Source organism: Passer domesticus, chromosome Z, assembly GCF_036417665.1.
Source record: "Passer domesticus isolate bPasDom1 chromosome Z, bPasDom1.hap1, whole genome shotgun sequence".
In the NCBI taxonomy this organism is placed as follows: domain Eukaryota; kingdom Metazoa; phylum Chordata; class Aves; order Passeriformes; family Passeridae; genus Passer; species Passer domesticus.
In genome coordinates, this window is record NC_087512.1 from 1,298,141 (window position 1) to 1,325,936 (window position 27,796).

The 27,796-nt window shown below is 40.6% G+C and overlaps 1 protein-coding gene across 9 annotated transcripts in view; it reads left to right on the plus strand.

Moving 5' to 3' along the window:
* DYM (dymeclin) overlaps nt 1–27,796 on the plus strand; it is a 209,079-nt gene that overhangs the window by 34,820 nt on the left and 146,463 nt on the right. For all 9 annotated transcript variants that reach the window (XM_064405419.1, XM_064405420.1, XM_064405418.1 and 6 more), the window contains 2 exons: nt 6,902–7,027; nt 9,408–9,550. In XM_064405419.1, coding sequence (XP_064261489.1) covers nt 6,902–7,027; nt 9,408–9,550 — 269 coding nt within the window. The remainder of the gene's footprint in view (nt 1–6,901; nt 7,028–9,407; nt 9,551–27,796) is intronic.

A 27,796-nucleotide genomic window follows, 5' to 3' on the forward strand; every position in this document is an offset into this window, starting at 1 on the left:
GACTATTGTGCTCTGTTTAGGCGGGAGCTAATTCATATAAAGGGAGTTTATTTGCTGCTGCGCCTTGGGGTGGTAGGAGAACCTTTATCTGTATCACAGATTCTTACTCTGTTCTAGTTTAGTTTTTTATTTTAGACTTAGATCAGTACTTTTCTATGACCTATCTGTTCACTACGTGTGCTTTAATTTGTAACAAACTTCCTCGCCTTAAAGCATAGTATCAGAGGTCTGTACAGTTTTTTCATACATTATGTTGTGTATCATATTCTAATAATCTGCTTTCATGTAGTTTTCAGCCCTCTTTTCACAAAAGATGATGGGTGTTGAAAAACCTCTGGTTGCAGGTATTTGGGTCTCAGCAGCAAAGGCAGAGAGAGACTGTGGAGCAGGTCTGCCTTTCACTTAGGCTGCATCACTGAAGTTCAGGATGTGCTTCCTGTGGTCTGGCTCTGTGTAGAACTCTCTGATGGTCTAATGTAGTTGTTTGATTACCTGGGTCATCTCCTCTTCCCAGGGATTTGGAAGCTACACCTGGGAGTCTCTGCAGCTGTCCATTTCTATAGGAATTCGGGCTGCTGTCTTGTGTTCTGTTGTCTGAAAAGTAATGTCTTTAGTTAGTTTTAGTGGATATTGTTAACAAGACTTGGTGATATGAAAAGTAAATGGAGAATAATAAACCTTCTTTGCAATGTTTTGAAGTCCAGAATTTCCTCTAGGATTTTTAATCTGTAGAGGGCAGAAATAAATATCAGTGAGGTGACAATATACACCATCACATAGTCTCAGAATAGTTGGTGTAGGAACAGGTCTGTGAAAAAAGGCTCTTGAGTCATATTAATCCTTTGGGTACTACTTTTGGAGTATTTCCACATTGTTGATGCTCCAGGGGCTGGAGCCCCTCTGCTCTGGAGCCAGGCTGGCACAGCTGGGGCTGCTCCCCTGCACAAGAGAAGGCTGCAGGGACACCTGAGAGCCCCTGCCAGGGCCTGCAGGGGCTCCAGGAGAGCTGCCCAGGCACTGGGGACAAGGCCTGCAGGGACAGCACACAGGCCATGGCTGCACTGCCACAGGGCAGGCACACATTTTGGGATGTTGGGCAGGAATTGGTGGCTGGGAGGGTGGGCAGGCCCTGGCCCAGGGTGCCCAGAGCAGCTGTGGCTGCCCCTGCATCCCTGGCAGTGCCCAAGGCCAGGCTGGACAAGGTTTGGAGGTTTAGTGAAAGGTGTCCCTGCCCATGGCAGGGGCTTGAAATGAGATGATTTTTAAGGTCCTTCCAACCCAAACCATTCTGGAATTTTTTGTTTTCTCACCCTGTTCTTCTCCCAGTTGAGAATACCCAGTGTGGGGGAGATGCAGTATGAAATGTCAGAGATGCTTTCTACTTCCAGTCGGTGTTTGCTGAGTGCCCTCTTGGGACATCTCCCAAATGTTTGGAGTCAGCTGTAATGAGTGTAGAGCATTATCAGCTGCCACAGTGCATATGTGCCATCAGTAAGTGTAAAATTAGGAGTATTTCCAAGAGGAAGGATTATGTTCTCTTTGAGTTGTTGTACTTGTATCCTGAGACTGATAGCCAGATATTGTACTTGCTTTTCAGTTTCCAAAACTGATCCTATTCTCTGTGGTGACTCCTCTTTCACCTTTCTGGTGGGCCCTCAGGAAGCAGGGAAATGAAACCTGGTTCCTGTATGATTTGAGACTTTTTGTATGAATCAGCCCTTTTGGCAACTCTCCTAAATTAGAAAATGGGTTACCTTTTAACCTTTTAATACTCAGAGTAGACAGCTCTGGCTGGGTGAAAGTTCAGGAAAATATTTAAACAGGGAGGGGGCTCAGTGTAGGGGTGGGATTTGAAATTTGGAGTTTGGTTTCTTACTGTTGAGGCTGTTTGCTCTGTAGGTGTGAAATCATTTATGAGCTCTCAGTCTCTGTGTGCTGATATAGAAATAGCTGCATTTCACTGAGTAATTAAAGTGTTTACAGCAGCATGTGCCTTCAGAGTGTTAATTGGAGTTCGTAGCTGAGATTTTCCTCTATGGTGCCTCTATGCTTCACCTTGGTTCCTCTGTCACAGACCTCTCTCTCACAGGCAGGGAACAAAGCTGAATGACTGGGAGCACAGAAAGCACTTGTGAGTGGTGCTTGGCCTTGGAGGGAAGCCAGCAGCAGCAGGATGGTGACACATAGGTAGATTGTTGAAGTTCTTGGTAGGTGATGCTGATAGGAGGTCATCCACATGGTTTTGAATGGATAAAGCAGATGCCAGGATACTGGGAAGTTGTGATTTTAACAGGACCATAGTTCTTTTTCTGTGTGGGATGATTGCATCATTTGGGAACAGTATTTGGGCTAAGGTTGGATGAGGCTTGGAGCGACCCAGTGTAGTGGAAGGTGTTCCTGTCTGCATCAGAGGGTGGAACTAGATGAATTTTAAGGTCCTTTCTGACACAAACCAGCCTAGGATTTGATGATTCTAATTTAGGAGTTTGCCATCAAAGTTAAGAAATAAAATAAATCTAATAAATTGTATGTTCTTGGTGGAAGACCAGAAGAAAAGTGATATTCTCTCCAGTCCATATTGTGGAAGAATTAGGTTCTGCACCAATTTCTTCTAAAGCAGTACTACTGTATGCCTAAATGCAGTGCTGCTTTAAAGCAGCTGTAGAGGTTCCAGAGGAGCCCAGGATCTCTGTTACCTACCTGACAACACAGATTAAAATGGATCGTGATCTGACTCAGTAGAATTTATTTCCTGGAGGTTGTGGACTTTCCATCCCTTCCAAGGCCAGGCTGGACAGGGCTTGGAGCACCATGGGACAGTGGAAGGTGTCCCTGCCCATGGCAGGGAATGGGACTGGATGAGCTTCAAGGTGCCTCCCAACCCAAACCATTCTGCCATTCTAATTTTTGTCTTTTGATTTAATAAGTTGTTATGTAATGATTACTGATTTATTTATGATTATAAATCATAAACTCCTTTGTTGTTTAATTAAATTTTTTTAAATTAAAATTATCTGGCATCATTTGCTTTTGGAAGGAATCCATTGATGTATCAGTTTTTCATTGAAATGTAGACACTAAAAACATGTTAAATACACAAATTTGTTATGCTAGTACGAGGGAATCTTGCATTTTGGAGCTCATCATTCTATGAAGAATCCATAATTTAACATAATCTTGGATAGATATAACATGATGTGTCTTTTCTTCAGAGAGTAGACGTTTATGAATGAGGTTTGTTGCCAGAAATCAGTTTGAGCTCAGGTGTCACATGGGAGAACCTGGGCTTGCTCCATCTGGTCCAGGGATGCCACTGCATATGAGGTATGGTACCAGGAGGACAGCTGCCTGGGATAAGAGGAGAACCCAAATGCAGGAGAGAAATGAATGCCATGAGTTCTGGACTTCAGTCTATCTCAGATTCTTTCCATGTGAAAGATGTGTGTTTCTCAAGATGTCTTTTCAGAGACAGACCTCTAGTATCTGCTAACTTATCTACCTGATACCAGAATATATCTCCCTTTGGAAAGGGGAGAGAGAGAGAGTAAGATGAAAAAGTTTAGAATAACAAATGAATCCCCAAAAGAGAAAATCCAAAACAAGAGAAAGAAAAGACCTCTGTATGTTTTGGTACATTGCTTTATGAAGTCCATTTACACAGAATGTGAGCTCTATCTGTGGATTTTTTATTTGTTTTGCAAGACACTTGAGAAGGAAAGAAAAAATGCCACAGAAGCTCAAAACAACATGCAGTTATTCTGGCTTTCTGAAAGAAGTAGCTAAATAATTTTGACATGCAATTGATACATGAGTTCATTATTTCTAGTTTCCTCCTTATCTGCAAGCAAACAGTTTTCAGGGGAAGTTGAAGATCAGCATAATTTCCATCTAAAGTCATTCTATATGACTGATAGCTTTGAATAAAAAAAAAAAAATCAAGACCAAGACCCCCTATTATATAGTCGCTCAATATAAATAAACAAAGTGTTCTTTGAAGTTGAAAGAGGTTCCTGGTAGTTCTTGTGATCCTTTAGAAATGCCTGAGTTTCAGAAAACCATACATTTGACCCTTGGTGGAGAAAATAGTTTTGCTCTGAAGCTTTATCCTTGTGCTGATAAATTAAGGGAGACTGGACCTGAGGGGTTACCCCTGATATCAGGACCCTGCTTGTGTTTATGTCAGAGGAGATTTAATCTGAACAGATTCTGCAGGTTTTAGTGGAGTGTTTCTACAGTTAAATGTGCCTTGTCTGGGTTTTGAACATAGAGAAAATGAGACTAACTCACTAACTGGGACTGCTTGAATTTACCATTCTGGGTTTTTTTCTATCTATCTGATTTATATAAGGATATTGAAAGCAGATTTTTTTTTCCTTAATGCAGTACCATAATATCTTTGTTTATTTTTTTATGATGATTCTTATCAAAACAGAAAATTATTTTGTAATGTTTCCTCAAATTTGCTATTCCACTTATGTGGGTTATAATAAAAATAAATGAATGAATGATTGAAATGGAGAAAAAGTATACCAGACCCCAAAGTATGTTTCCTCTTTGAATAGTGACCCACTGCATGCTGTAGTAGGTTGTAAAGTTGTTACCATTTTCATTCATCACCTTGGGGTAGGAGACATTGTTTTTGTATTCTCAGCCGTTGTCATAATGATAAGTTTCTGAATGTTTTTCTTTTAATATCAAAAAAAGTATTTTCCCAAACTGTTGCTTTTATTTTGAGAGAAAAATATTTCTTATTTTTTGTTTGCTGGTGGCTGAACCTTTGATAATTGATGTTATGTATATAAGTCCTCTTTGCTTTGCTTGGGATGCATGTGGGTGGCGGATTGCACGGCTCCTCTGGTTGGGAGAGGGAGCAGGCACTGTTCCTAGTGCAGCCTTGCTTCTGGCTCAGATGAATTTGCAGTGGAACCAGATCAGAGTGTAACCTCTGGCCTGATCTAATTATCAGCATTTACACTGGCGAACTTCCTCAGGAGTGGGCAAAAAGTCAGGTAACTTGCAGAGAGTAAAAGTAATTCAAAAGGACATCATGATTTTCAGGAAAATGTTACTTAGGCAGTATGTGTTTTCCCAACCCATAACTTCAAATACTTGGGGTTCAAATACTCAAATGAAGTGAGAGAAAATAAAAAACAGTGAATATGCACAACCTTCATTTTTAAAAACATTTTTGTATGAGAGGTGGTGTAGTTTTGTGGATTGTGATCCAGGAAATTGTGATTCCAGTTTGCTCTTGGCTTTGAGTAAATAACTGCACTCTGAAGAAACTCTGGCCTGGAGCTGCTGCAGAAGAGCTTAATTTAAGCTGTCTGTGCATTGTGATGCATGAAATTCTTGTGTTTACACTTGACAGTAATGCATGTTGTTTACAGCATATCTGGCAGCACACTTGGGAATATTAAACTATTTGATTGTGTTAAAAATTAGACTGATTTCTTCTAAATAAAATGCTGTGTATTTTAGTGAGGACCACACCTGCTCTGGTCCTGAGACTAGTGAAAATCTAGTTTTTGAGGTTAATTTTGCTTTGGGAGATTGCACTGTAGTTTTCAAGTCATTATTGTTTGAAAGATCACACAGTTTTATGCTTATACCTGTTCTAAATGTTGAGAATAAAATTTTTGGAAGGTGACATTGTAACAAAGAAAAATTTAGCACCACTGGTTAAACAACATAGATGCTAATTTGTTCTTTGGTGTTTTGATTTTTAAAAAATCTTAAATATAGGTACTATTAAATATTTGCATTTGACAATAATAAACAGATTTTGAATTTCCAGTAGGTCCTAGGTCAGAAAAACTTCATTGTTGTTGCAGGGAAACTGTTGTAACTTAGCAATACTGGATTGTGAAGCATACTGTGGAAATTAAATAGTGTGAGTGGGAGAAGCATTAAAAGGACTTGTGGCAACAATAACAATCCTTGATAACAATATTTCTGATGAACTGCAGGATGGTGCTGTTGCACCAAATGAAGTACCTAATTTTGGAGGATGTAAAAATGGTCTTTGGTTGTAAGTAAGAATGATACTGGTTTATGTCCAAGTTAGTTCATTGTATTTTAAAAGGTTTCTTGCAGTCTGTAATTTGTTACTGATTTAGGAGGCAAGTGCTGCTTTTCTCTCCCTTTTAAAAACAAGATTTGTAACAAAGTCATTATAGGTAGAGGTGGGAACAGAAAGCACAAGATACTTTTAATAGTGTGCCTGTCATCTGTTCTGCTGCACAGCCTTTCCTAATCATCCTGAGCTAAATGAACTGTGCTGAACTGTCTGGTGTCTGTATTTAAGCATTGCAGCTCATTCTTTGTGATTATCTTGAGTACCTTGTAATACCTTGAAACTTTCTACTTCCCTGTTACCTCAGAAATAGCATTTAAGACTGAGCAATGTATGTGGTATCCTGATACCCTGAGTGTTTTGTACACTTGAGCTGGCATTTGTATATTATATTCTTCTCACAGGGATCTAGTTTTCTTGGCAGATGGAGCTGTGTTGGGCTAGCTGGACATTCATTCCCTCACTTAGCATGATGGTTTGGTGACAATTTTGTTTAATAGTACAAAGGACACACTTCTGAGAGATACTTATTATTTTGAGGAAGAAGTATAGTCTATCAATTGCAACTTGAGTGCCATGAGCAATACCTCTTTTTACATTGTTTTGTCCTTTGGTGTATGAAAACAGTGCTTATTTCTAAGAAAAACACCCATTTTTGGTATGCAGTGATTCTGAGTTTCTTCAATTTGTTGTTTACATGTTCCCAGCTGAAACTCTTTGTGCTACACAGTGTATAACTTCAGGTGAAGCTACCAAGTATTCTTGGAAATCAGCTTGTAAACAACCCAGTAGAATAATCTCTGTAATTTTCCCTTTATTCTGCAGAGATATTACATACAGCATTTCTTTGGAAGCCGTGACAACTCTCATTGTGTTCCTCTCCTGCCAATTATTCCACAAAGAGATTCTGCGAGAGAGCATCATTCACAGATACCTGATGCATGGTCGATGGTATGTCCTGCTCTGGGGTGCTGCCTGAGGGAAAGCAAACGCTGCTGGTGGCTTCTTCAGGTTGTTTGTACCTGAAAACAGAAGGCAGCAAAATGTTCTCTTGATAGAAATTTGTTCTGCTCAAAAGAAAACAGATCACAAAAGCAAACGTGTGTAAAGGCTCTTGGAGGGATTTGGGTGGAAATCTCACAGCTCAGACCTCAGTAAAACTAATGTGGAAATAATTTTTATATTTTGAGGTTAGTTTCATTAACTTAAATCAGTATTAACTTTTCAGGATGGTTTTTTGATTCAGCAATGAGTCTTGTAGCACTGCAGCCTGGAGAACTCAGGTCCCTCAGAAATGCTGGTGCTTTCTTGCCATCCAGATACGCAGCAGTCCTTGGAAAGATGAAGACACATGCTGTGCTGAGCTGAAGGGAGCACTTAGCTGGGGGTAGACTTGGTAGTGTGAGTAACACTATTTGTTCTGGCAAGTTGGTGGTTTGTGTTCAAGTGCTTTCACGGTGGCTTACATGCATTTTAGTCAGGCTCCCATTCATCCTCCTTCAGCTTCAAGTTCCGTGTGGGCAGATTTCTCATAAATGTATTTATTCTCTGGTTTCGTGAAGTTTCTGCTAAATGTAAGACACAGATACTACTCTGACGTGCAGGGAAAGGAGAGAGGCTCACCTTGGAGCACAGGGAAGACTTCAGCCTGAAACAGCAGCAGGATAGAGCCAGAGCCTCAGGATGTGTGGAATATCCTGGTACTTCAGTCTCTGGACTGAAGGAATCAAGGGTTTGGGGGAAAATGGGGAATATTTGGGGGAAGAGTTAGCATGTGGTCTGAGAGGTCTGATTTGGGGGTAGGAGGAGCCTGACCTCTGGGGAGAGACTGAGGCATTTGGTGTCTGGGAATCAAGAGCAATGTGAACAGGTGGAGTGGCACTGGTGTGACATCCCCTAAGGAGAGGGAAGCACCCAGGATTTGTAGATGTTCATGATGAAAAGGAATGACAAAAGTCAGAGGATCTAATTAAAAAAACTAAAAAGTTTTATTAGTAAATTACACACTTGGCATGGAAAACGGTGTTTGTCCCTGATATCCCAGTGTAAGCACAGTGGGGTTTGGATAAAGGTGGGAGGGGGCTGTAAGGGAGAAAGAGAGGGACACAGAGAGAGAGAGCATTGGATAAAAGGAGGGGAGAGAGAAAGGAAGAAAAAAACAAGAGAGCTCACGAGTCCTGGCTCCAGTGTGGATCAGGTGGAGGGATGTCCTGGGTGCCTGGGCTTTGTGGGGCACACTGAAATCTTCCACTCCCTGGGGACAAGCTTCCCACTTCTTGTGCAAGTCAGTTCTCATTCCCAGTGGTTCCTTCAGACCTTTCTGGAAATGGGTTGGAGGCTTTGGGGTCTTGGATGGGCTCGTGTTCCCCTGCAGTGCCTGGCCCTTCTCAGCCCCATCCCTGCACCTGTACCAGGCTGGGCTGTGCTTTTCTGCAGGAGCCACAGCCAGGAGGTTTGTCCCAGAAATGCTGCCCTGCCTCATGTGGCCCCTTCTCCAGCCACATCCAGGTCTTTCTGTGGTGTGTTTTTACTGACAGTCCTTGTTTGTTATTCACAAAAACCCTCGGCTGGCTCCACACCATGCAGCTATTGGTGTTTGGGACATGCACATTAGCCCCTCACCTTCTGGGATTCTGCAGATGGTCAGAGAGTCCATCCTAACAGAGCTCCTTCTTTTCAGCTCTAAATCAGATGGGAATGGGAGCCAGCTGTTTGCTTTTGTGGAAATGCTACTCCATTTTGGAAATACTGTAGCCTTTTAGTTAAACCCAACAAATTCTATTGGCATTTTTCAGATTCACTGATGTAAGGTTGGTTGTTTCATTGGTCTTTGCAAATTCCCAGAATTATGGAATCCTTGAGGTATGAAAAGGTGTTTAAGATTGGTTCTGAGCTGTACACACAGACAAAAATACTGTATGTTTGGAGAGATGCTCTGTGTTACTAGAGCATGGAGTAAAAACTAAAAAACATAGCATTTCTTTTCATTGCATAAATATTTTTTACCATTGGTGTGTTGAGGTAAGTGAATACAATGATTCTACAAACTGAACAGTTTATTTAAAAATAGTATTTGAAAAACAAAAACCAAAAGTCAATTTTCATGGTCCTGCTGTGTAAGAGACTCCTTCAGACTCCTGCTGAGGTCTGGGCAGCTTTGCATGGACAAGACCTTGGTGTTCTTTCCCTTTCCAGTCTGGTCAGCACTGGGAGAGTTACTGACCATCTTTAATGCCAAATACTAGCCTTTGCACCCTACCTGGATGTTGTTGTGTTAATTTTTGGGAGTTGTGAGTCAACTAAAGTTTTTTGTATTTCTTTTTCTTTCCAGTCTCCCATACACCAGCAGACTTGTGAAAACTTTGCTGTATAATTTCATTAGACAAGAGAGAAGCCCACCTCCAGGGACCCACGTCTTTCAGCAGCAAACAGATGGAGGAGGACTGCTCTATGGAATTGCATCTGGGGTGGCAAGTGAGTCTGATTTTCTATAAATTGTACTTCAGACCATATGAAGAATTGCCTTCTGTGTGCCCTCTCTTGCAGACACACCTGTAGCCCATTTCTTTTTCAGCAAGTGATACCAGTGTAGAAAAGCTGTCCACAGGCCTGCATGGCCCATCTTGAGATGTGTTAGAATCTGAAGCAATTATACCTGCAGGACAGCAGATGGTAAAAGTATCACCTAGCCCCTGGGTTTTTTTTACTGACACATTAAAAATCCCTCAACCAACCAAGCAGTGCCCTATTTGATGAATCACATACTTCAATTTACTTTAAGTGTTGCGAGAAATAGTTTTATGTGCACATTTTATTCTTTACAATTACTCTGTGCATGTGGTGACCTGCTCTGTGGCTCTGCTTGAGCAGAAGGTTGGGCTAGGTGGTCCCCAAGGGATCCCTCCTAGGAGGGCTCTTTGATGTAAGGGAGCAACCTAGATAGGAATTTTTGTAACATACTGTGCCTTTCTCAGTAAGTTGACTAATGTTTTTTCCTGATAAGTATGACTAGATTCTGACCTTTCCCAGACTGTTTGCTGTAGAGAAACACTGCCTGAAGAATAGCAAAGACTTGATGCCATTTGTTGTTCAGAAAAAGGTTTCTCATTTTTGTTATACTGTACACTCTGTTTTGTTTGGTGGCTGCTCCCTTCCCCACACCAGATGTGTTTTACTGGTGTATAAAAATCTGTCCTAGAGGTTTTTTCTTTCCCGCTGAATGAGAATAAAACATAATACAGTGCTAACAGCAAAGGTAGATATTATTTTCTTTCTCCCCGATAAACTAGAGAACACTTTGCAAGTCAGTTGCTGTTAAAACCGATACTATTTATTTAGCTCTTTTGTGAAATCAATTCACTGGCAGCCTCCTGAGGGAATATTAAAGTTCAGGCCGCCAGGGGTCTGCCAGAATTTGCAGTCGGAGGCAGTGCCCGCGTCCCTCCTCACGGCGGCAGTAGAAGCGCACGGCTGCTGCGCTCAGCTCCTTCTGCGCTCCGGGCTACACCCTCCGGAGCCGCGCCTGGCTTGTGTCCCTAAGCTAAACCCGGCACAAAGCAGTGGCTTGCTTTGCGATTCACTTACACACACTCCTGATTAATTAAATTGTTCTTTGCTGTGTTTTATTCGAGAGTCCCATCAGGTATATTCTTTTCCTTCGTTTCAATTGCAAGGAGAAATTTCTCTTAACATATCATCATCATAACATATTTTTCTAAAGTCATCATCATAACATATTTTTCTAAAGCATCTTTCAGTATCTGGTTTGTAGTTTTTCAGTTTTTTCTGCATATTTTGGTACATAGTATTACCTGAATAATTGCTGTTATTTATGTTATTATTAGATCTGATCTCTCTCGTGTCTTTCAGACTCAGTGCTGCCACAGGCAAAACACTTCTTCCCCTCTTCTGGTTACTTGACTGGTACATAAATCCATCCATATTGCCACCACTTGAGCCTCCCTCTGTAACACTTCTTACATGATATCCCCCATGACTTTTTACTCGTTGTATATTAATTTTCCATTTCTTAATGCAAACTCTTTAAGATTTCAGCCTACATCTGTTCTTGTCTCTTCCTACACTCCCACCTCCTTCACTCCTCTTGAACCATTCCCTTAGCAACTACCTTGGCATACGCCTACGCTTGTTTTCTTGCTTCTTTCATGAGTACCTGAAGTGCCATCTCTTAGCCCAGCAAATTAAGTGTCTTCGTTTAAAGCTTTAAGAAGAGGAGCCTTTTTAAAGAGCTTTCTAATTTCCTGCCTGGGAAAAGGGAAAAAAGGAGTGCCACATCCTGTTAAAAAACAGAAATGTTTTTTCTATCCATGCCCAGACAGTTGCTTGGGATTTTTTAACAATTATTTGCCTATATATGATGTTGGACTATAGGTGAAATGTGGGCACAGTAGGATTGTAGAGTAAATGGCATATTTGCCTGTCTTATCTCTGAATTAACTCTTATCAAATCAATACTTTGGTTCATGCAGCCTCTGGTACATGGGTAGAGCGCAGCACAAATTAAGATGCAGCAACACGAGGTGATAGTGTGTTAGGGTGCAAAAGGGAATTTTGAGCAATGAACAGCTGTTGAAAACTTTGATGTGATTTCTGTATTGTATTACTTTTGTGGCTTTTGTAATCTTTACATGATAGAGATTGAAAGAAGAATGGAAGAATTGAAAACTCACTTCTGTGTTGCTCAGTGCCTTTTAAATACTACATAATGCTTAAAGAAAGTTTACTGAAATAGTCTAAATATAATCTCCTTAGGATGAAAGGAGACAGGAGCCTGGTTTTAGAAAAAAAATATTTTTAATATGACATTTTGAGGCCTAAAATAATTATTGTACTTGGTAATTATTTTACTTGATAACACAGTCATCTAAATTACCCTGTATAATGTTATTACTATTTTGTAGTCACTTGCTCTGCAGCAGGAGATCAACAAACTCTTACAAGCACCGTATTTTAGATCCACCCTCCTTTTCCTTCCTTGTGATTCAGCAGGAGTGATAATTATACACGATACGAGCAGAATTTTACCCTTTCCCACAGTTAACCTTCTCCTGCTTCTCATCCTTCGTAGCCTGTTTTTCTTCCTCTCATGAGCTTCCTTAACTCTGAAACCACACAACCAACATCCTCACACCAATGACTTCTGGGTTTGGCCTCTGGCTGGATCCAGGTTACCTCTGTGCAAGGACCTTTTTCTGTCCTGCATATAAAATACCTGGATTGGATTGTCCTGCCAATTCTGTTATGCTCCAATAATTAAAGAAACAATGGTGGTTTTGGAAGGAGGGGAAAAATAATGGTATTTATTTTTGTGACTTCATAAAGGAGATTTTTCTCTACTGAGTCAACTTTGCTTTGTCTTTGCGGTCTTTCAGTAGGTGTGCAAAGTAATTGTAAAGTGCTGCTAGATCTGGGGCAGTGTTGTGAAGCATAAATGACATTAATATGCGTGGCAGTAGAATTTAGATATTAGAAACTCATTTATTGGAAACCAGAAATTAATTATTCTTGGTTCACAAAACACATTGAACCAACTTACCCTCAAACCCAAGTTTTTTTATTGGCTCTAAGTTCCCTCTTCTTTTTTGTTGAGATTTGTTAACATTTGCCAATTCATAGTCTACAGTCAACTAAGTTGAGACAACTTTTTGTGGACAAGAAATTTTTTTTTTTAATTAGTCATTTTATTGCTTGCAAAACAGAATCCTTGTTAGATGCCAAGTAGATGATGTGCTAAGACAGGGAAATGATAGTGCTACTCAAGACTGTTGAAAAATAAGTCAATTTAGATGGTTTCCTTTAAAATAGTTGATCCAGTTTATACTCTGGTATTAAAAACAACTCCAGACAGTAATGCATCTGGCAGGAGTAAGGAGTTACTGCAACAGTGGGATCTAATTGACTTGGTTTGTGCTGTTGGGGTGTTTATAGATGTGAGGGGTACAATGCTGTATCTGTAAGGAACTAAAGCAAAGTCAGTAACGGGATTCAGCTTCATTCATCATCCAAGTCATCATCATAACTAATCTGCCACACAAATGTACTGTTGTAGCATTCCTAGAAATTGCAGAAGTCAGTGTGTAGTGGTCAATGATGGCTTGTTTTCTCATGTCTGTGTTCTTTGGTTGGAGCTAGAGAAATACTACAGGCCATTAATTATGTTATATCAGGCAAGTATAATCTTTACTCTGCATTATACTATTCAGCATTATGACACCTGAAGATACCAGACCTCTATTGTACATCTGTGATTTATATACAGTACAGCTTATTATATTTTTTTGTGCTACTTTCTGGTTAATAGAAGCGTTTGAATGGTAATTTTTAACCATATAAGAAAACTGTTTATTAATATTTAGTGTTTTATGTTAATAGTCTTTTTCCTCTTCAATTTTGTGTAGCCTGATTTGTAATATCTACATTAAAATAGTAGTATAATGTATAATAAATATCAAAGTAGAGAGACACAAAAATACACTAACAATCTGTCTGTTATTTCTTATGATTTCACCAACCTTTACTTCTGCTAACAAATGCTTCACTCTGCTTGCTTCTACCTTCCAGATCCTTTTTGTGATGTGTCACAGATCTGGTGTCTATCTCTGGTGCTTAGTCAATGCTTAATTGCCTGTTCAGGCCCACCACAATGGAAATGTACATTTGAGCTTTCTTTTCCAGTTCTGTCTGTTCGTGTTCCTTCTTGCTTACAGTCTGTAAGTGTCATCCTCTTGGTGCTGTAACCATGACATTTTCCCCTGTCTGAATGGGAAGATTGAGGAAGTTTCCAGATCTTTAATCTTTCACTTAGTCCCCGTGACAATGTACCTGACACAGAGCAAAGTGTGTGGCTGCAGTTCAAGCACAGGCACTTTGAGAAGAATTACTTGAGTGTTGTGGTTGTGTAGCTGTGGCAGGGGCAGTCTGCAAGAGCTGCACAGCAAACTGGCTTCATCCTACCCAAAATCTGTGCTTGGGTGCTACAAGGACCACAGAAGCTGGTCCTGACCAGTGCTGCAGTGTCACCTTTGGGAGTTTTCAAGTTTTTATGACAAAAACTCACCTTCTGCCTTAATCATGCTGGTACAGAAATACCTTGTGTCTGGTAGGTATCTCTGCAAACCAGAGATGTACTCGCTATCAAGCTCTTAGACAGTTCTTTGACATACACTGTGCCATGTATGTTCTGTTTCTTGAAATGTAATTTATCTTTGTATATTTGCATGATGTGAGAGTATAGAATGATTATACACCAATAGCACTTCTGGTGGCATTTGGCCCCAGCTCCTCCATGTTCTTGGGACTTTGAATGACAAGGATCTAAAACCAGAACAATTGTAGTATAATTAAGAAATAATGATGCTGCCAGGGCTGGAGCCCCTGTGCTCTGGAGCCAGCCTGGCACAGCTGGGGCTGCTCCCCTGCACAAGAGAAGGCTGCAGGGACACCTGAGAGCCCCTGCCAGGGCCTGCAGGGGCTCCAGGAGAGCTGCCCAGGCACTGGGGACAAGGCCTGCAGGGACAGCACACAGGCCATGGCTGCACTGCCAGAGGGCAGGCACAGATTTTGGGATGTTGGGCAGGAATTGGTGGCTGGGAGGGTGGGCAGGCCCTGGCCCAGGGTGCCCAGAGCAGCTGTGGCTGCCCCTGGATCCCTGGCAGTGCCCAAGGCCAGGCTGGATGGGACTTTGGAGCCACCTGGGACAGTGGGAGGTGTCCCTGCCCATGACAGTGGGTTGGAATGAGATGGTTTTTAAGGTCCCATTTCAACTCAAACTATCCTGAGATTCCATGAAATTCTTGATCAGTCCTGTTAGCTTCACCAACATTATTTTGATAGTAAACCACTATTAGTCAGAATTAGCTGCACAGGTAGCATGGGCTTTGCTCTGTGAGCTCTGCTCTTTGCACATACACTGATGGTAGTGACAGCAAAGCATTCTTTCTCAGAAGAGCAATTTATACTGTCTTCTCCTGGCTTGATAGTTCTGAGAAATCTTTGATTGACTCTGAAGAGACTCATAAGTATCTGCAGGGAAGTGTCAGAGCAGGGATCAGACTCTGTTCTGTGGGACCCAGCATTGGCACCGTAGGAACTGATGCCCAGGAAGATCCATTTGGACATGAGGAAGAAATTCCCTGTGCAGTGACTGAGCACTGAAACAGACCAGAGAGAGTGTGGAGTCTGCCTTGCTGTGGATATTCCAGATCATCTGGACACAATCCTGTGCCATTACTCTGGGATGACCCTGCTTCAGGAGGGAGCTGGGACTAGGTGATCCACTTCCACCTCTATCCATTCTGAGATTCTGTGAAAGTGTACGTTTTTCTTTTATTTTTGGAGAAGCTGGTGCTCCTGGGGACCCTTGACTGCCACAACTCCACCCTTGTGACAGTGACAAAATTTTTCATACTTAACATTGTGGAGGCTTATGTGTTTTTAAAGTCTGTAAAGCCTCCTTTCTGTGATGTCTTCCTGCCACTGCCCAGGCTTGTGTTGTGCTGGGAGCTGTAGCTGTAGCTCTCTGTAGCCTGTCAGCTGTTTGGAGCAGGGACCATCAGTGCGCAGCACAGCGAGGCTGTGGTTCATGACTAGAGCTTCTGATTTCTGTGGTCATACAAACCCTAATTGTAACCATATGCTTCAGCTTGTTTACTGAGAGTGCAGCAGCAAGTTTCACGAGGTGTGTTGGTGATTTATCTCCCTGACATTTATCCTGATATTCCAAAACCTGAGCGGCTTCAAATAACCCATTATAAAAGAGAAGAGAAAACCTGTTGGCTCAAAAATGAGTTTTCTTTAATTCTTTTGGGGAAATTGCTTGTTAAAGGAAACCAAGAAGCATGCTGATGTATTGTAACAAAGTTTTAAAAGTTGGTATTTTGCAGAGATTAGGGCTAGAGAAAAGGAATTTTATATGGCTGAGAAGGAGTTATTTCTTGCTTTCCAAATTCTTCTTAGCTCTAGAGAATTATGGAAATGGAAATTGAGGTAGACAATATTTATAATTAGCGAATGTTAGTAATGAGCTATGTAAAAAATGAACTTGACAGGCAAAACCAGTTATGTTTTTCTTAAAGTCCTATAAATTTAAACTAGTGAATGGTATGAAATCCATAACTCTTTATCTTATAGTTGAGTGTCAACAAGAATGTTCATTTCCTACCTAATTTTTATTTTAGCAATAAATGTGAAAAGGCTTTTAAAAGTACCAGTATTTTTCAAGTTCATTTTTGAGCACATTTAAAATGACCATCTATGCTGTGTAAGAAACAGTCCAAAATCTATGAGTTAAAGGTTCAGTGCCTTCTTCTTGTGGGCTGCTGTACTTCCTGTACAGTGTTAAAGATACTGGGCTCAGGTGAGACCCCACCTGCAGAGCTGCCCCAGCCCTGGCTCCAGCAGCACAAGGACGTGGAGCTGCTGCAGCCAGTGCAGAGGAGGCACGGAGATGCTGCCAGGGCTGGAGCCCCTCTGCTCTGGAGCCAGCCTGGCACAGCTGGGGCTGCTCCCCTGCACAAGAGAAGGCTGCAGGGACACCTGAGAGCCCCTGCCAGGGCCTGCAGGGGCTCCAGGAGAGCTGCCCAGGCACTGGGGACAAGGCCTGCAGGGACAGCACACAGGCCATGGCTGCACTGCCACAGGGCAGGCACACATTTTGGGATGTTGGGCAGGAATTGGTGGCTGGGAGGGTGGGCAGGCCCTGGCCCAGGGTGCCCAGAGCAGCTGTGCCTGCCCCTGCATCCCTGGAAGTGTCTAAGACCAGGTTGGGCCTGGACAGGGCTTTGGAGCCACCTGGGATGGTGGAAGGTGTTCCTGCCCATGGCAGGGGGTGGAACAAGATGAGCTTTAAACTTTTCCCTTCCAACACAAACCATTCCAGGGTTTTTTGATCTTGAGCTTTTTGATGGTCATCCTTCTGGATGGCAGATGCAGATTTTGTGGAGTTGATGACTCAGAGGATTAGGGTTTTTTGCACTAATATTGGATGTTAAAATAACACCTACAACTTACACCTCCATGAGAGATTTATTCTTCATAATTTTGAAAATACCTGCACTAAAGTGCTCAGGCTGTGATATTTAGCTGCATGATTTCTCATGAAAAAGGTTGGATAGGTGAGGAAAAAGAATGATCTGTTTGTTTCCAGATGCATTGATGACATGTTACGAAAGGATTAAACTTGATGTCTGATAATTGACATGTGCCCTGGACAGATTGGGAAGTGCATAGATAGGAGAAACTGAGCTACATTGCAAGTCAGGATGAAGAGCATTGATAAAGCACAACAAATTCTTTGGCTTTCTATTGTTCTTTCTTAAAAACTGTTTTTCAGGTCTGCTCATGGATTAAATCCATCCGAAGCTGCTTTTGTTAATAAATGGCATGTTACTGAATAACACATTAACTGTTTCCCCTTCATTGTCCTGCCAGATGTCTGTGCCATATTTTGGAGTGGGAGTATTTAGACATCAGATCACTAATTTTAACCATTGTCCATGTTCAGCAGAGCAGGGGAGTTACATTGCCTGGCGTGTGAAACTCCTTTTAATAGTTAAATTTTGTGGTTTTTTTGATTGGTTGTGTGTGTAAAGACTAAAGGAATAAAAAGGCAGTACTGTGCAGTGCCTGTCTAGAAATATTGATTAGCTAGCTCCATTTTCTGGGGGTTCTGTTTTCTCCAGTAGGCTACTGGAGTACCAGTTCTGTGAAGTTGTCATGTTATTTTGTATTTTTCTTTAAGATTTTATATTTATTTTAGTATTGATACATTACAGGTAAAACAAGGGTAAAGGATAGGATGCCTATGCTTTCTGTTTAGTTCCCTGTTTCCTTTCACCTTAGCTTCCTGCTTCTTTTCTGAAATAAATGATGATAGATTTTTTTTTTTTTTTAGTGCTTCTGCAAGGAAAATCTGTATTTTAAACCATTCATAAATAACTCTTGAAGTCTGGTAGACTTTTTGACATGTAGAAGGTGAAGGAGAAGTTTATGAAATATGTTCAGCCTGGAATTGACTAGTAATAGTAGTGGCACATTTTAGATATGGATGTTCTGTATCATGATGAAATTAGTTCAAGTTCTGAAACAGTTTTATTTGCCTTTCAATATTTTTGTCAGGGGACAAGCCTTAATTTGTGATGTCAGTATTCTCAACTACAATGCTTAAATATAAAGAATAGTTTACTTAAGGAGCCTGCAGGTGAACTCTGATTTAGTAATAGTACAAGACAAGAATATTCCCTTACCAGTGCTAAGCACCTATCCAGAAGGAGATGGGTAATTAACTACCTCCATAAACAAGTCATTAATGCAAGTAGAAATTGTCATTCTGGCTTTTGAATGCATATGGTGTGAAGGAATACTGTGCTTTTAGGAGATGACTCTGGTAGGATCTCTGAGGGAAATGAAGGAAAACAAAAATGTATTATGGAAGAAAAACTTTGAAGAGCACCAAAACCCAGAATCAGATTAATACTTGTTTCTCTTTAATCTGTAGTGAAAATGTCTGTGTGCATTTCTGTGTACATTTGCACTTCAAAATTGCAGATCTGTACAGAAGCTTTGCTCCTTGACTCTTAAAATCATAAAACTCAAAAGATCATAAAACTGTGCTTTTATTTCCCTAAGCAATCTTGTTTTATATTGGTTATTTGCATTTTTTTATTGTGGTTGGTATGCAAAGAATACATTGGATTTGCAGAATGTGAGACAAAAATATCTTGAAGGATAAGAGAAGTCCCATCCCTGAAAGTGTTCAAGGCCAGGCTGGACAGGGCTTGGAGCAGCTTGGTCTGGTGGAAGGTGTCCCTGCCCATGGCAGGGGGCTGAAACAAGATGAACTTTAAGGTCTTTTCCAACCCAAACCATTCTGTGATAAGAGGAAATACTGTGAAAATTTTATCTATAATTGATTTTGTAATGTTGAGGTGCTACAACCTCACTGGAGTTTGGCTCTGGATGTGGCTCAGAGTATATTTTCCCTTGAGCCTTGTTCAACATGTTCTTAAGGGCACACAGTTGCAGTATTGCCTATATGGACTGAAGTGTTTGATTTCGAAGGGTTAATTTCACAAATAATTTGATTTTCACAGCTATAGTTTCTAATGAATAATTTTTGTTCAAGAGGGGAAAATGTTCCTCTACTTTTAAGCATAAAAAAACTTGGAAGTCTATCCATCTTTCTTTTATTTCTATGGATTATAGTTGTACTTCCTTGTTTTTGTAGACCCACAGAGGAGCTAAGCCCTGCACAGAATGATCTAAGTTTTAATGAGGCCTTTGACTAAAATCTTTGTCTTAAACCAACAAAGACAAACCCTTAATGCGATTATACCATCGTTATTTTTTACCTAATGTTCTAGAAGACCCAGTGGTAATTGAATGTGTTCTGCCAAACTGTAGTTTCCAACACAAGTATGAGATTTTTACATAACCTGATAAATGGCTATTTTTCCTTTTGAATAAGCCATCAAAAACTTTTTCCGTCTTTCTGCGAAAGACTTCCCAGCCAAAGCAGAGCAAAGCCAAACAGATCATGTGCTTAGCAGTGTATTAGTAGAAACTATTTTCACAGTTGCAGATTTAAGTTTTATTTCCTTGTCCTGAGGCCAGTTACTATTGTTGAGTAATTTGGTACTTTCATGATTGAGGTTTAAGTTATTGGTATGTGGTAGTTGTAGCACAGAGCATGAACATTCATTTTTGTGACAGTTGGGGTTGTTTGTCAATTTTTCTCTTTTAAGCGAATGGCATTTTCCAGAGTGACTCACTTTGGGGAAAGAAAAATACTATTAACAAGAAAAGAATGTGGCACCTAGGAATAGACATCCTGGTTGAAAAGAATGGATTTCCATTATTGAAAAATAAATTTCTGCATTACATGGAAATTCAATTAGCATCCTTACAGGAAAGTGTGAATTTTTGCTTACTTCTAAGTAATTAGATTTTTATTTGGATTTTGAACATATATGAAGCCCAGAATTGTGCTGCTGTGAATCTCTGTCAGTTGATGTCTGTGTGATGGTGATTGTCACAGATGAGGGGATGTGGCTCAGGCTGAAGTGACATGCTGCTTTTGTGCAGGCTGACTGAATGAAGGGCTGGAGCAAGAGGGAAGAAATGTTACCAGCATCATAGCTGGAATGCAACTTCATTCATTTTATCTTTCATCAAATACTGGGGTTTGATAAAACTAAGCATTGTAGACTTAAATGCTGTGTGAAGTAAAGGGAACGACTAGATAGATGAGAGGCTGGAGGGGCAGGCACAGAAGCAAATCCCTTGTTGCCTGAGTGTCCCCTATTGTCTCCTGGTCCTTTCCATATTTGTTTCTGTCCCTTAAGACAAAGAATGGGGATGTGTGGAGCTGGGGAGGTGGAGTTGGTGTAGGTGGGAGGATGACTGACATCTCTAACCCAGGTATGCCTTGGCTGGCTGACATGAAGGCTGTTGCCTACATGCAAATGGCTGTTGTGATGCAAACCCATTCCTGATGTGAATGTGTATCCAAGAGTTATTGTAAAAAACTTCCTTCATTAGACTATTGTTAGGGGGCTGCTTATGCCAAGTGGAGAGCAAATTGGTCTGATAGGCTCTTGCACGTTATTTTTATTTAACATGTTAAGCAAATGCTTTTGTATTTAGCCTTTCCAGATAGTATTTTGTCCAGTGTTTGTGCCAAACACTGCTCTCTTTCGCCCTTAATTTTTGAGCATTTTGTGAGGTTTGAGGTAGACTGTTACTGGTAGAAATGCTGCAGTACAATGGACAGATTTTCCTTGGCTGGGATTCAAACCCTGTATTCCTTTTGTGGATATTAATAATGACAGAGTTGAGACCTTGTCACTCTTGTGCTGACTTGGGTAGGTAATAAATTTAAAACTAGGTTTCATAAGAGAATTGTGGTCAGGAACAGGATAATATTTTCTGTCTAAATGAAAAATTTCAGAATGAGTCTGACTCTGGAATGATTCCTTGTAATTGTTAAAAGACTGAATTTCATAGCATTCCAGCTAATATTTTGGATTTTTGTTCAGCAGTATGAGGCTCTGTAGCTGATAAATACATAGGCCTATACTCTCAGCCTGAACTGAGAGTTTTTGCATTCCTGTTGGTGTTAATTCACACAAAACATGTCAGGAGGGTGGCCTGAGCTGGTCTTCATGGTTCCTTCCAAGCCAAACCATTCTGTGATGTCTGTCATACAGCTGGGTTTGAACCTTTGGGGAAGGGTGGATTCGTAGATTCGTTTAAGCCTTTAGAACAAGCTAGTTTTCAGCAGATCTGAATTGGGGCTTAAATGAACTAGGACTTTGGAGGCAAGAAATAGCTCTTACACAACCAGTTCTTACTTACCACCCATGTAATATCTGCATGAATACATTGCTTTGTGTAGTGAGATTAAAAAAAAATTGAGAGAAGGTTAGCCAGTAGAGTAAGACAGAGGTGAACAATTTGTTGAGAACAATCTTTTTTGTTCATTTACTCTGTGTTCTCAGGGAAGATCCTGTATTGTAGTTATCAGGCTTGCAAACTTCTTTTGGACTTGCAAAGCTCTTAAACACAAATTTTACTAGAGGCTGCATATCTAAAGAGTTGTTTTTTCTAAGTGTATAAGCTGGTCTTGCATTACTCTCTGAATACTTCTGAAGGTTTTGTGTAAACATATCAGAATCTGTACCATTCTTTGGAAAGAGAGCAAGCCCCCGGAATGCCGTGAATCATAAAATCACAGAATCACAGAGTTGTTTGTGTTGTAAGGGATGCCACCCCTGCTATGGGCAGGGACACCTCCCACTGTCCCAGGCTGCTCCCAGCCCCGTCCAGCCTGGCCTTGGGCACTGCCAGGGATCCAGGGGCAGCCACAGCTGCTCTGGGCACCCTGGGCCAGAGCCTGCCCACCCTGCCAGGCCGTAATTTCTTCCTAAGTAAAGAATTATTTTGGAGATGGTGGTAGCAGATTGTGTGGTATAAAAGTGTTCATGTTCCTCTACGTGGCGAAGGATGTGTATTTATAGCTTTGCAGTGTGTGTTTCTGGGGTCTGGTTATGCACAGAGACGTCGTGTGCTTGTGCAGAATCCCAGTAACTTCAGAGGAAATCTTCAGATGAGACCCTGAACTTTCAACCTGTTAGTTTTAGCAGTGGTGCGAAGTGCTCCAGGGAAAGAAGGGACACTTCTTGGTCATGCTCTGAATTCATAGTGATGGAGACAACAGAGGAGCAGTTAATTTTTCATAGAATACTGGGTGAACTGTGTTGGGTTTTTTACACAGTTTATGCTGAAAAGAATCAGAAAACCACAGTTAGAAAAAGTGCATAGTTAACATATTTAACCATTCGAAGGAGAAACATTGGCGCAACATTCCAGATGCAAACCAGGTATGTCATGTGGTCCAGCACATGCAGAGCACATTGATGTCTGGTTGGAGTGTTGAAATAGAATGTCCCAAACCACTTCCAGTCCTGAGGAAATACATGACATCTTTCAGATGAAAGAACTAAAACCTTAAGATGCAATTTTAGAATTTCTTTATATCTTAATTATTTAGATAACATTATCTAGAACTTTAATTTCTATGGTCAGCAGCAAACACTTGGATCCTTTGTGTTAAGTGTTGTTTCACAGAAAAGTGTGGCAAGAGGAACAAAACAAGTCAAAAGAAAACAGTTTTATTCAACAGAGAACTGAATTATTTTCGAAATAGAATGTTTGGAACTACCTTGGATTTCTGTAGTGCCAGGGCAAGCCAGATATGATGATATTCATAAGAAATTACCTATACAAGAAACATATTTTAGAACCTCTGAAATGATAAAAGAACAACTGCTATAAAAGCATGTCTGGAAAATGATATAGCAATTGTCAGTTTTAACAATGTAATGATGTAATCATGTGATGCTTTAACAATGTAATGAGTTTTACAATAAATTGCATAAAGGGTTCTTGATAGGATATATTAGTAAACTGTTTATGATCTTGGTGGTGGTGGTGGCAGTCAGGCACAGCAGCTTGATTGCCTGTGATGGCTCTGATTGACAGAATTTGACATCATAGTTCTGAGACCTAGTGACAAATCCAAAAATGATACCTATAACTGCATGTATCTAATCAGAAACACCACCTGTAATGTGTAATGGATTAAAGATTCCTTTGGGTTGGAAAGGCTCTCCTTGGAGAAAAAGTAATTGTAAATCTGTAAGTACACTGCTAAAAACACGTATTCTCTTCATCCAGAAGATTTTCTTGGAAGCCTAATGTCCTATATGTAATAAATTCTAGCAGGAGGTCTTGTTCCCAAACATCCATTCAAAACAGCTGATCAGTGGAAGTGGAACAGATGCCCACAAGTCTTATCACCTGCAATGTCCAGGAGGAAAAAGTAAAAATAAAAGTTCCCCTTCCTAGTACTTGGTTGATTGGCCTGTGTCTCAAAGTCAGATAAATCAAAATTTCAAGTGTTTTGAACACAGTGATTTTGGACTTCTTGATGTTAGTACGTGGTTGAAGTTGTGTAGGCTCATTGGCCCAGGAGACCCTTTGGGCACTGGGAATGAAGCAAAGCCACTGCTTGTCTTGCTGAACTGAGTGCTGCTTTTCCACATCACATATGGAGAGCAAGATGGACACACAGCAGTCTGTCAAAACATGTGGGGCTGACTTCAGAGCTTTTCAGACACTAGTGCAGACTTACCACAGAGTTCTGTCTTCACTGAGGAATCTAATTTGGTGGAAATTATGGATATTGGAAATAAGTTATGTCTTCAAAAGCTGTTAACTTTCTGGGAAGAGAAACAGAATGGCTGGTCTTCATGGTGAGCCACTCTGAGTGTGAGCATGTGGCTGCCTCCCCTCACAAGTATCCAAAACCGAGCTGGACAGGGCTGGGAGCAATCTAGTCTCATGACAGTTGTGTCTGCCTGTGGCAGGGGTGGAACTGGGTGATTCTGAAGGTCCCTTCCAGTTCAAACCATTCTGTGATTCTGTTTCTATCTCCATATGGGAAAATAACTTTTTTGTAAGTTTCTTCAATGATCCAATGATTTAGTCTCAAGAAAAATGAACCGCAACAAATTTATGGTTGGACTTGACCTTAGAGATCTTTCCAACCATAGTGATTTGATCATCTGTGACATCTGGGGTAGTTTTTTAAAGTTAAAAAGCCCACCTGATGAAGCAGAATCCTTAAAAGAATATGGCAAGTCTAGGACTGTACCAAACAGACACATTCCCTTTCTTGACTAAATAGGGGACTTCACTGCTGCTGCACAAGTCTGACCTTACTTGTGATTCTCCATGAACTTTCCTGTTGCCAAACATTTTGTGAAATGAATCACATGACTGTGATGAGAAAGCTGTTGAGATGATTTCTAGTCAACCTCTTTAATTTTCTTGGGACCAAGAAGTGAGAGGTGGTAAGGTGTTCTTCCATTGGCATTTCCAGAAGCAGCATTGGTCTTCCAAGCTTTCTCTCAAACAGCATCTGGAGCATCTGCTCCCAAAATCAAATGTAAGATCTGCACACAACAAGTTCTAGTGCCAGGTCTGTTGTTCCAGCCAATCTCAGTAATAGTTTGGTTATCATCGAGTGGAGTTTGCCAACATGCTTAAAGATGATCTGACTTTGCTAGGGAGAAATCTTTAGTGGTTTCAGGCTTTTTTTCCCCTCCTTGACTTCCTCTCCCATTTTTCAGTTCAGGGATTTTGTGTGCTGTCTTTTCTGTAAAAAGTTAAATTTGGGATTTGCTGCACAACATCACCCTTAAGGTGGTGTTTGTTGTTTCTTGGTGCAAGCAGCCTGGGGGATGGACAGAAGGTATAGAGCCTCTCTCTGATTGTTGTCACTGTTGTTTTGGACAGGAATCACATGTAATCTAGGTTAGAGAACTGCTTGTTATGTAAAGGCTTTATGAAATTGGAAGTGCAGCATTTTACATTTTTGCAATTAAGAGAGTTGTCCTGAAATAGTCTTAGCCTAGATGGAAAATGTGCTCATTAGCCACGTTCCTATTCTTGCCCAATGTTCTGTTTAATTTTTCTACAACCTTTTAACATGCTGTGGCTGCTGTCAGTGCATTTTTTGTATAATTGCTGTATTGGTTCAAATTGCTTATTAATGAAGATTTATATAAATTTTTCCTTTTCTGAGATATATTTGCCATCCCTATCCCAAGTTCGAAAACATTCTGAAGCTTTGCAAAAGTTGTACTGTTTCCCAAACAAACAATTTTAAACTGCTGTAGCAGTCACAAAACAAAGTCCTGGTGACAGCACTTGGTAGAGCCGAGTGATTTAATTGCAGCATTAAAATGAACAAATGCAGGGAAAGCTATTGTGTGTGGCTGGTCTGGGTGTGTTTGCCATTTATGCTGGTGCTGCTTTATGAATAGAAAATACATTACGTTTAATATGAGCTCTCATGGGATGTGGAAGTTTACTGTATCAGTGCATCAAGTGATACAAAGAAAATAAGTGGTTAACTATTACTCTTGTCTCTTCCTCCATGGTTTTCCTGTTCCCTTGGTGCACTCTGTTGACTTATAAATGTTTTTTAGAACACAAGGTGAACTAACTTTGAACAATGTATAGACAATAAAATGTAATAATTATTTTCTGGAGTAGTCAACTAAAATGTTTTAAATGTAATCCTGTGTAGCTTGTCTAGTCAGGATAATGATTTGTCATATAATATGTAGCTACTTGGGGAATTTTTGTCCTTGCTAAATAGAAAACGTTTATCTTTGCCATTTGGCATCTTAGTATTTTCACTGGAAGAAGAAAAAATAACCATATGAGCTTTTGCAGTTTGTGTATTGGAAAATAATGTGTTCTCAATCACTCTTACAGTGTTTCTCTTCCTGTCTTTTTAACAGCATCTTTTTTTCCCTTCTGTGTTTTGCACTCTCTCTCCCCACCACAGTCACCACCAGTCTGCTGAAACTGATGGCATGCTCAAATATTTGGAGTAATTTTTTTAAGTCATTCCAGCATCCTATTGGTATGTCAAGAGCTGGCATATTTGCAAATTGCAGAAGTCAATTTTTAAAGGATGGAAGCTTTGTAGAAGTTAGTTTCGGCATGTATGTAGAGTTCTCCAGTTAATTAATTTTAAATTAGATTTTCACTGTGGTTTGGCACATACTTGAGACAAGCACAATGCAATTACTAAAGATGGAAAATAAGTACTAAATAATCATTTCACCTTATGTACAAATCAATCCCTTTGTCTTGTCACTTTTTCTGCCTTAGGAGGCATGCTTTGAAAAGAAGTAATGACTGTACAAATTAAAATGTATAGTTCTCTCTGGTTAGTATGGGTATTGTGCTCAACAGAATTCTTCATGGAGCATGGTGTCCATAGTGGAGCTACCATTGTGTAGGAAGGGAGCTACCACAAGTGTAGGAAAGGATTTTATGATAGGACAGAGTGCCAAATTCCTTCAACTAGAATTAAAAGTGGTCCACTATTCATCAATTGCAATCATGTGTGTGTGGGGGGGTGTCTTTATCATTAAACTCCTATGTCTGTGTGAGAGGTGTGGGAGGAAATAAAAGCTTGGAATGGAATAGTGGATATATTGTACATTTTCTTTTTCCAATTTGTTCAGGATGTATTTTGGAGCTCTTTAATTCATGCTTTCTTCAAACAAATCAATGCTGTGCTTACTTAAAAGTATATTAATTAAATAATATCTTGTTTTGTTTCTGTTTTTGGTGGGGGTTTTTTTTGACTTGTTTCAGATAATTAATAACTAGTTAACAAAGTCCATAGACACCTCTTGAATGTGTAAAGCGTGTTTACCCAAATTCATGCCGAATTTAGGTGTTTGAGTTAGAACTGGAGCTTTTACTGCTATAACTACATTGGAATATTCCTTAATGTGGAGTCAGGTATTTCTTTAACTGCTGATGCTTCTTTTAATGACTTAAACTTGAGCAAGAAAAGTTTGGCTTACCTGTAGTTGCATCTGTGATGAGGGATTCTTAGGTGAAATTTTCAGGGCTTAATGTGGATGTTGAGTCTTATGGGACAATATAAAAATGCTTCATTTCTTAAGAAATTCAGAATTTCCCCAAAAATGATCCTTCATTTGAAGGCTGTTGCTCCAAAGGCAGCCTCCTGTTGAGCCTGTGGTGTCTGATGCTTTAGGGGAAGGGAGGACCCAGATGTTTGGGGTCAGAAGGGATGACAGAAGTCAGAGGGTTTACAAGAGTTTAGGAAGCTTTCGTAATGAGTTACACACTTGGCATGGAAATTGGTGTGTTAGCCCCTGTTCTTCTGGTATGAGGACATGGTGGTGGGTTTTGGAAAAAGGAGTAGACTGAAAGGGAAGAGAAAGAAGGGTGTGGATTAAAGAGAGGGAAGGGAAGGGAAGGGAAGGGAAGGGAAGGGAAGGGAAGGGAAGGGAAGGGAAGGGAAGGGAAGGGAAGGGAAGGGAAGGGAAGGGAAGGGAAGGGAAGGGAAGGGAAGGGAAGGGAAGGGAAGGGAAGGGAAGGGAAGGGAAGGGAAGGGAAGGGAAGGGAAGGGAAGGGAAGGGAAGGGAAGGGAAGGGAAGGGAAGGGAAGGGAAGGGGGTTTGTCCCAGAAAAGTTCTGTACTTCCTCCATATGGACCCTTCTGCAGCCATATCCTGGTCCTTCTCATGCATGTTCTTATCAACAACCCTTGGCTGTTGTTCCCAAACACTGATCTTGGTTGTTGGCT